The sequence below is a fragment of the Pundamilia nyererei genome, unplaced genomic scaffold (assembly GCF_000239375.1).
Source record: "Pundamilia nyererei isolate P.nyererei 1_Seehausen unplaced genomic scaffold, PunNye1.0 scaffold00505, whole genome shotgun sequence".
Classification (NCBI taxonomy): domain Eukaryota; kingdom Metazoa; phylum Chordata; class Actinopteri; order Cichliformes; family Cichlidae; genus Pundamilia; species Pundamilia nyererei.
In genome coordinates, this window is record NW_005187906.1 from 148,649 (window position 1) to 158,776 (window position 10,128).

At 38.2% G+C, this 10,128-nt stretch overlaps 2 protein-coding genes across 3 annotated transcripts in view; one reads left to right on the top strand and one right to left on the bottom strand.

The window, feature by feature from the left end:
• The window catches only part of ccnq (cyclin Q), a 9,413-nt gene extending 940 nt beyond the window's left edge, over positions 1-8,473 (bottom strand). The window contains exons 1-5 of one of the 2 annotated variants that reach the window (XM_013916196.1): positions 8,409-8,473; positions 7,670-7,804; positions 4,979-5,162; positions 3,764-3,896; positions 3,283-3,501 (exon numbers count right to left, since the gene is read on the bottom strand). In XM_013916196.1, coding sequence (XP_013771650.1) covers positions 3,283-3,501; positions 3,764-3,896; positions 4,979-5,162; positions 7,670-7,802 — 669 coding nt within the window. In that variant the 5' untranslated portion in view covers positions 7,803-7,804; positions 8,409-8,473. Of the gene's footprint in view, positions 1-3,282; positions 3,502-3,763; positions 3,897-4,978; positions 5,163-7,669; positions 7,805-7,918; positions 8,038-8,408 lie in introns of those variants that run through there. The other variant, XM_005754092.2, reaches the window with a different exon arrangement.
• The window catches only part of cfap126 (cilia and flagella associated protein 126), a 9,688-nt gene continuing 8,032 nt past the window's right edge, over positions 8,473-10,128 (top strand). The window contains exons 1-4 of the mRNA XM_005754091.2: positions 8,473-8,574; positions 8,662-8,724; positions 8,840-8,914; positions 9,014-9,214. Coding sequence (XP_005754148.1) covers positions 8,548-8,574; positions 8,662-8,724; positions 8,840-8,914; positions 9,014-9,214 — 366 coding nt within the window. The 5' untranslated portion in view covers positions 8,473-8,547. The remainder of the gene's footprint in view (positions 8,575-8,661; positions 8,725-8,839; positions 8,915-9,013; positions 9,215-10,128) is intronic.

The following is a 10,128-nucleotide window of genomic DNA, read 5'->3' on the forward strand; positions in this document are numbered from 1 at the left end:
ACACACACACACACACACACACACACACACACACACACACACACACACAGCTCAATAAACAGCAGACATCAAAAGGTCGACACACCATTTTTAAAAAACATATTTTTTTGTCCTCTTGCCTTGAGGACCAAAGCAGAAAGACAGAAAAAAACTGGGTTTGCCCCATTTCCATTTGAATACTGCAACTTAGAAAAAAAAAAAATCTAATCTGGACAGGTTAATGTTACTTCGGTTTAAGTGCACAGTGGCACAAACAGTACAGATCTTGCATAGGCACTCCATGATTTTAGTTTTATCAAGGTTAGTGTCAAACATACTGTTTCTCCACCTTACAGTGCTGTTATAGACAAATCTAAATGCAGCTCACACACTTAAAGCCAGGAGCTCACGTTCCACATCCTGCAGGCTCCTTCAAAGAATAATTCTAATTTGTGTCAACCAGCTGGATTTTTCATTGACATGGCTATTGTCTCCTGCAGACACTTGAGGAAATGAGGACATGCTGAACAAAAAGTTATCCACAGGTAAACAAGTCTCTCTCATGTGGACCAATATACAACAGGAGTTTCAAACCAAGGGTTTCATTCAGCAAACTGAGCCTTTGAAAACTATGAAAATTATAGTGAAGTCATTAATTTTTAAACAAAAGGTACTTGTATTCTTGTTCTTCTGGTGTCTGCATAACTATGCTAGAGTGAAATGTATGGAAAGTGAAAATTCAAGAAAATATCCAGATATTAACAAGTTGTTTGAATAATAAAGTTGGATATTATTATTGTTGTTGTTTATCATTTAGTTTAAAAAAACAAAAAAAAAAAACAACTCAACATGCAAAGGTTTTGTGCTTCTTGGTAAACACTTACCAAGAATGCAGGCAGCGAATCCTGACCGCATGTTATAAAACGGCCAAACCTCTCACATGTCTGGAAATGCAACCTGGGCCAGTCAGACAATGAAATCTGCTGGCTGACAGGCCCAGGAAGGCTTTTCCATCTTTAACTTGTGTAGCATGCTGTAAGAACTGTGATCGATCCACGAGTTTTTTATAAACATATAAAGTAGAGTTTAGTCAGAAGTTTAGACATTTATGAATGTGCTATACATAAGTATTTATCCATTTGTGTCATTATAAAATCACAAAAGTTCAAAAGGTTTTAATTTTTCAAGTTAAAAACTTATAGAATATAGACAAAAATACATTTAATAAATGAACTGTGAATTGTGGCGTATTAATTCAGAATTTGGAAATGTTCTCAGGCATTCCATACCACTCAATAAAAGAAGAAAATGATCTCTGATATAGAGGAGTAGGACATCATGTAACTTTGTCTGGGGCTTGTGGTTTCAATGTAAAAAAAAAAGTGGCTGATGTGAGGTTTTCTTCTCCAGTCAAGCTCAAACTGTTCTGGATGTGAAAGAGTGCTGTGGCGCAACATCAGCATACAACCCTGACCACCTGGATGAGGCAGTAAACACCACTTTGGTACTGCAGATTATTCCTTAATTTTTGAAGCTACAGCAGCTCTATAAAAGATCTATTTACTTTTCGACTGCTATCAACTTCAGCACATAAACTAACGCTTCAATTAACTGAACACAGATGCTTTAACTGACATTTTAAATGCAGTGTCGGGGTGGCTGAAGCTCAGGAGGCAGAGAAGGTCATTTGCTAATCGGAAGGTTAGCGGTTTGATCCCTGGCTGCTCCAGTCTGCATGCCAAATATCCTTGGGCAAGATACTAACCCCTAAGTTACTCTCTGATGTATCCATCAGAGTCTGAATGTGTGTGAATGTTAGATATAAAGCACTTACATAGAAAAAGCATAGATAAAAGTGCTTGTGTGGATGGGTGAATGTGGCAAGTTGTGTAAAGCACTTTGAGTGCTCAGGTCGATTAGAAAAGAGCTCTATAAGAACCCTGTCCACTTACCATTTACCAGTTGGTGGTTTCACACAGTTACCATTACTGGCTGCATATGAGCTCATCAGTCAGCTGCTTTCAAATAACACATCAAGAGTGAAGAGTAGGCTTTAACTAAAGACACATGGCAGATGCTGCCTCTCTCTAAGCCTGGTTCTACTGGAGGTTTCTTCCTCTTAAAAGGGAGTTTTTCCTTTCCACTTTTCTCTGTATTATTGTAGGGTCTTTACCTTAGAGTACAGCTGTTGTTGTGATCTGGCATTATGCGAATAAAATGGAATTGAACTGATATCTATAACTATGGTCACTGTAAACATACAGACTGTCACTTCAAGTATTTTCAGCCATGATATTTCACTTGCTTTCATTGCCATACTTCAGCTACTCATCCTTATTCATCGAGTTAAATGTTTCTTGTTGCTGCTAACATGTTGACACTGGACACTTAACGGCTGTCACTTCCTACACACAAATGAGTACCAGAGGTTTGCACACTAAAATACTTTAAGTATCTTTAGTGCTTAGAAGTTAACTGAAACTTTAATCACATTTACAGTTTACATTCTTCCCTGAGATTTCAGTTGCTTTCACTGGAACACTTTGACTGATATCCCACTTGCTTCCATCTCTTACTCTTTGACATTTGCCGTCACATATCTGCCATTTCAGTTGCTTTCATTGGTGACACATCAGTTGATAAATCGCACCAACCAAATGGGACTAAAACCTTTTTCAAAATCTGACACTGCAACTGGTATACCAACTTGTGTTGTTTTGACGAACTGTGACCTTGGACGTAATGCTGAGCTTGTCATTGGATGTAATTTGTTAGCTTGTTTTCTAATTTTTAATTCATTTTCTCTATTATTAAATTTATATTAGATTCAATCTGCCTCCCTGTAGTTTCATGTTGGCATCCAGGCATAAAACTGACACTCATGATACACAGTGTAAATGCCTGCGCCTCTACCCGCACTAAATTGAAAGTGCGATGTGAGCAGCTACTCTGATCCGACATCATCATCTCAAAATGAGGGAAAAACAGAAGGAAAGTGAAGGAGGGTTTCTGTTCTGTTTAAACTGGAGCTTAATGGAAAAGTAGAGATGTCAGTTCATCATCATCAGAATTTCCTGTGTTGATTTCAGAGCTAAATGAAGGAGGAAATAACTTTCATCTTCTGGGTTTATCAGCTAACACCTGCTAGCCTCTAACTTCCTATAAGATGATGTCACATTTTCCTCTTGAAGTAATAAATCCACCTACAGTGCACAGATTCTTTCTCTCACTTGAGCACGGACACACGCACTTTGGATTAGCCCTCTCTCTTCAGAGAGAATAGGAACACTTTTCAGCACATACCTGCCACCACTCTCTCTCCCCAGCAGGCAGTTCCACTCCATAGCTGTTTAGAGCCAGGTACAGCATTGCTATGGCGATGTGTTGGGGTCTGTGGCAGATGACCATGGCTCCATGGTAACAGTCTCTAAGCAGCGCCCAGGAAGTTTCAGCTACAGGAGTTCGAGACCAAGCATGGCGGTTCACAAGTGACTTGACAGACAGCAGGTAGTGGAGCAAATACTGAAGATGAAAGACAGCAGACAAATTTAAACTTCAGAGATCAGGCACTACTACACTTACTATTTTATTAAATGCAAGGGTCATGTAAGTAAAACTAAAAGCATTCAAGCCAACAGAAAACACTTATTTGTCCCAGAGATCACAGAGATCGTAAACACAAGCACATTTGCATCAGAAAATCAGGCAGTAACACAGACCAAAAAGGAGGTTTAGCACCAAATAAGGAGGGAACAGGGATCCGTGCACGTGCGCTCACAACTACCTTGTGAGGGTGTTCGAAGGAGACTTGGAAGTTGAGCTGTCGGAGGATGAGGAGCTCACACTGCACCACGCTGTCCCTCAGGTCCCAGAACTCCTTGTCACATTCTAAAGGAGTACTGCCACTGTTGAAATACCTGAAAGGGTGGAGGAGAGCATTTAAGGTGACAGCTCCAAAAACTGAATGGTTAAACTGCCTGGTAAAGAATTTGTTATTTAATGTATCCACTTCCATAAAAGTGTGATGTGAAATGTAAAATAAAACAGGATTCACAGTTGCCTGCTCATCCAGCTGAGCTAAACTGGTGCCCGCCCACATGTTTTTAAAGCACTGGGACAAGAGCCTGGAAGGGTTGTGCTTTTTTTTTTTTAAAAAAAAAAGGATGTCCATTTATAGCATGCTTGTCTACTTCAGTTTAAGAGCAATATGTGCTGTATGTGTAGATGATATTTCCTCAGAAAAATTAGTGCCAAACTACATAATACATATGTTCCATGTGCAGAGTGGAGTTCAGGTTTTTGTAAGGCACAGGGAAAATTTCAGTGAATGCAAATATTGAAACAATCAAAAGCTTCAGAACAAGCCACTATGTGGAGGAGTGGGACTGGCAACTTTTAACTTGGCTTAATTTTTAACAGAAATACTTTTTATTATTATTCATGTTGATGTTTTTTTTTCCACTTTTTAATATGTCTACTCTTAAGTTAATGTGTTTTCTCCATGCATTTTCTCACACATGAGTGGGTTAGAGCCTGTCCAAAGTCATACTTTAAGAAAATCAGGGTACCAAGTGCAGATCCCAGAAAATTAACATACTTTTGCACTTTGTTTTATGTCTTATTTAAATGTATGTTTATGACTGGAGACTGAGTATATTCTGGTTTTGCACTTGTTGATGGGACAGAGTCTTATCTAAAAATATTACCTTGGGCTTTACAAGCCTTCCTGGTCAAGGCTATTTTGTTTTTACTCTTGTGATGTTTTTCAGACCAAACCATTTATTCAAGAAAAGCAGACTACTCATTAAAAATTATTTATTAAATGTTTGGGGCTTTTTAATGTCCCTCTCATAACAAAAAGAGTTCAGAAAGACAAAACACAACCTTTTTGTTCTCAAGCAAAGTCAAATATCTAAGAGGCTCAGTTAGCAAGAAATTGTTTTTCTCTCAGCAGTGAGGTTAAAATGTCGATTATACACTCCACCTTTTAAATTATTACCTGTGGCTTACATTGATGATATCACGGGTCCTGATGTGCTGCTCCTCCACTTTACCAGCCAGGTACACACAGCTCATGGCCACTAGGTAGGGTTCATAGGCATGGATACTGACCCTCTCAAAGAAACGATGATAGAGCACACATGCTGTAGCCACGGGCACCGAGCGCATGCAGAGTTTCACTCCTGAATAACAGAGGAGGGGGTAAAATGTAGGTCTTTAAGGGCACACTAATGTTTTATCATCGTTAGCTGACTGATTCACACCTATTTTCACCCGCTGTAATCCTGAAATGCAGTTTCAGTTCACATTACTATTCGTTTGAAATCCCATTAAATCAACAAATCAAAAACCAGGAAAGAATACATAATACTGGACACATGTTTCAAAAACCTTAAACCTTGACTTTCTTAAAGAGAACCTGCTCATTTCCAACTCAATATTTTTTTTCTTGAATTCTCGTAAAGAAGCTCTATATGATTTAAAATTTCAAATAGTCCTTATTTAGATTTTACTGGGTCTCAGCACAGCATTCATACGCTGTGTGAAACAGACTGTCTTCCCCCTTTAAGCTTCAGAGCAATGGGAGATGACTATTATAGGGAACTCCGATATCTCTCACTGTCATCAGACAGAGTGTAGAGCAAAATTATTTTGGCTCATTCTTTGATACTATGGTGATATGAACATCTACCACTGGAGCAATGTATTTGAAAGAAAATAAAGACGAGCATAAAATGTGTTCTTTAATTTATCATTACACCAAAATAAGCAATCACTTGCCTTATGTCAAAAACTAAATGTCAATGGGAGCTGCTTAATCACGGGTGTGATCACATGTGTCAGAAAGTGAGGACCATTTCAGGAAAAAGGCTGATTAGTCTTTCTAAATTTCTGGCACCATCTATCTAATTTTATAGATGCCCATTTCCACTTGGTAGAAAAAAAAACATGATATAAATAAAAACAAACAAAAAAAAACAAAAAACAATAATGCATACTTTAACCATCTAGATCTAGATCGTAGGGCAGCAAAGGTTAGTCAAAATCTATGTTTTCACTGAGTAAGTACATAGACAAAGTATTGTCCTATAACGAAACCTCTTTTTTTCCAGGCTTAGACAAAATACAAAAGATGAACGTAGACAGTGTTAGCACTTTGCCCGCTGCCTCGTTGTTTATTTGAGACAGAACTGGCTATATTTAGACCGGAAGATGCAGCGCTGAGCTCAAACAGAAAATAGGAAAACAAAAATTATTATGGTTTTTTGGTGTGCTGTATATTCTTAGCAAACCATAGTCTTTATTAGATATAATATACATACAGATATAACAATAAAATTTTAAAATAGAATCAAGATGAGCACCTCTGTACAGTTGTAATGAGGGGAGTGATTAACTATAGAGACCAAAAGCATTTTTTGTGAACATGTTTACCATGCATTGCTGAATTCAGGCATTTAAACATGGGTTTCTAATGTTCAAAACACTCTTAAGCACAATGAAGTGGGTAAGAGGGGAGGTGTCAAGGGGAATTGGGGGGGGGGGGGGGAATTGAGACAAGAGCAAGAGTAACATTTACAAGAAGCTAGTGAGACCTGCTATGATGTAAGGTTTGGAGATGGTGGGACTGAAAGAAAGATGGGATGCGGAGCTTCAAGTGGCAGAACTGAAGACGTTAAGATATTTACTAGGGTCCACCATGATGGACTCACTTAAATGTTTAAAGTGTGTGTCTTTTAACTTGACACAGGGTTATTAACTTCTCATTAGTGATCATGATTGACTATAACTTGTAGTTAATCTTGACCAGCATAAAAAGGATTTCTTTGACAGCAATAACTGGAATGTATTCAGAACAAAGGGAAAGTACTACAACGTGTGACGCAGAAGTGTACATTTACACAAGTTGGGAATGTCTCTTGGAGACATTTATGAATAACTGTGCTTTCAGTATAATCAGTTCAGACAATTGTGCATAAGTACACGTTATTCAGATGTCACCACTTCGCCAAGTCTGGAGGAAAACCCAAATGAGACAAAATTGGTTACGATGTTCGCAAATAACCCAGGAACCAACTAGGCTCAAGCCAACAATGAAACTTTCAAGCTCAGCTGAAATTTAATGCTGCTCACATGGTTGCCTCTTTAGGCATTTGACTTTAGGCATTTAGCTTTTTGGACAAAATAACAAGAGATCGTTTTGAGTAAAGGTGAAGCTTTCAAACCTAAGAACATTGTACCATCTTGCCAAGCATGGTGGTGGAAGTATCATGCTCTGGGGCCGTTTGTGGTGGTACGAGTTGTACTGGTACATTGCACAAAATAGGCAGCATTATGAAGAAGGAGGACTACCTCCAAACTCTTCAACTTCAGCACACCTTAAGGGCTAGCTAAAACTTTGATAATAACTGAGTGTTCCAACAGAACAGCGATCTCAAACACATGAAACCAATTAATAAAAATGAACAACAACTCACTTTTTTTTAAAAAAACTTTTGATACAACTGATGATCAGCTGTATCAGCTGATCATCAGTTGTATCAAAATATTCATTATACTTTTTTTTTTTAAATCAAAGACTTTACTTGTCATTCCTAGCAGGTAAGACTTGATAAGTTTACTTTATAGCCCTGAAAACTTGCTCTTCGAACCCTCTCTCACACTCACACACAGACCACCCCTGGATTACCTGTCTCCATGATGAAACGACAAACGCGAAAGTGTTTCGTGTCAAGGCTCGGGTCAGCCGCTATATCCCCACCAGAGTCTCTCCTTCCAGCAACGCGCAGAGATGCGGTCGAGTAAGCAGATGGTCCCTGCATGTCTAGTGGAGTACAAGCAGGGGTAACCAACAATAGAAAAAAAGCACAGACTGTCTACAAGAGTCAAGAAGATGATAATTGAAGGCTGTGAGTTTCATTGTAAACTTTTAACTTACCCATCCAAAGTGCAAATTCTACGTGATATATTTATTCCTACTTTTTGAAAAACAAACATAAGATCTGCTTGTTAGTTACATATCTTAATCAACTTGTCTTCTTAGTTGCCGCTAGTAATACCCGGAAGAAAAATAGTTGGACTTCCGGTTAATATATACATATATATATATATATTTTTTTTTAAGTGCGTAAGAAAGAAATATGCTTTATGCAACACTCTGTGCAATCCCGTCTGCAGGAAAATAAAAACATAATTAAACGCAAGCATCCGCACATGATGTGTTTTGACATACGAAATAATTTCTACCTCATAACTTCCGTTTGAGATCTTTCAAAATAAAAGCCCCCTGAATGCGGAACAGATCACATCTAGGCCAATAAAACAACTTGTAAATTAATCATTACAAACACGGAATCAGATAGTACTGATAAAACATGTATGAACAACAACAAAAAAACACAAACAAAAAATAAATAAACTGTACAAACTGATTCATATGAGGGGTTCTTTCAGGCCATAGTTTTCTTTTCAAATAAGCTGTTGTAGGGAGAAGTCTGTTTGTCTATATTGCTAAGCAACGAGTCAACAATTTAACAGATTAGGAAACCGTAACTTACAGATCCAGCAATGTCTTCCAGCTATTCGGCAAACCAGGTAATCTAAATAACAACGCCAATAAAAACTCTAAACATTACACATTTTACTTCTCTGTTTATGCGTTTTTAAAACTTCTATTCACAGTATGACAGCGCCTTTAAACCGCACAGGCTGCAGAACTGGTGTGAGACTAAGCACTTCAAAGAGGTATAGGAAGTTTTCAACTCTTGATCATTTCCATTTCGTGTTAGATTTAAACAAATTTGTGCAAAAATAGATTTTTACAAAGATTTTATCTCCCTCTATGTGTGGGTATTTGCAGAGACCTAGTGCACAGGTGGGCCGTACCACCTTCATTGCTGATGATAGAGGACACCTGCTCCCAGGAGTGGGGAAGGTGAGATCACATCTTTCTTCTTTCCCCTCTTCACTGGAAGTGACATTTTTCACTGTGAATATATGACTTCACTCCCTCACTGCGTGTGTGTTGCTACAGAGAGGCCTTGCATGGCCGGACTTTAAAGGCACCTGGGATCTACCTGCTCGCATCCCAGGCCAGCGAATCAACCCTACCGCCCGCTCTGTGGAGGGCCTCAACAGGCTCAAATCATGGGGACGGTACCCAAAGAACGCTGACATGTCTCAGCCACACAGAGGCAGCAAAAGCACAAATAGGCAGAAGGAAACTGGCGAGCAGGTTAGAGCCACACAAACACAACAACCTGGTGTGGTGTTGAGTGTATACTAACAATTTTTCCATCCAGACTGATGTTTTCACAAACTCTGTGCTGTTTTCACAGTGTGTTTGTCAGTCATATGACTTACCCAAAAAAAGTTGCTGAGTACTGCTTCATCTTTCCAAGTAAATGTAATGTTTGAGCTGAATCTTGAGACTGCCTGAGCAGGTTTCAGCGAAGACTATCTTTATTTTTAACTACATGCTTTGGTACAAACATTACTGATTCACTATGATGAGTACAGGGAAAGCATATTGCTGTGAATGCTTTCATCAGCAACTACACTCATGTGAAAGAGACAGTTTTCATAGGATTCTATGATATTCCATGATATATTCATTGTTCAGTAGCTTAACAAATGACCACAAAAAGAACATTCCTCTGAAAACAGTCAGGTAAAAAGACTGGATGGAAAATGAGTGAAAAAGAAACCAATATCTAAAGTAAAAGTTTAAAAAATCTTCAGAAAGCCTGGAACACTATTTCTCAAGACCACTTTAAAAATTGCAAGAAAATCTGGCTCCAGGAAACAAAATATAAAGAAATGAGTAGTGAAGACTTGTTATAGTTATGGTTGGAAAATTGTAGGTACATATTACTTTCCACAAGTCAAGGTAACTTTATTTATGCCCATAGGCAAGGTAAATTTTCTTTACAGAAAAATGTTAGCATTTGGCATCCCTTCAAAAACACACAATGTCAATAGAAAATTGTATTTGTTTAGTCAGTATAAGCTTTTAATGATATAAGTTTATTTGTGATAGAATGCTGCATGGTAATCTTTTCCTTGCTTAGAACTGATTGTTCTTCATGAAACGTGTTCTGATACTTGTATCTGAATCTTTCCACAGCGATAGTAAGAAGTTGAACAAGC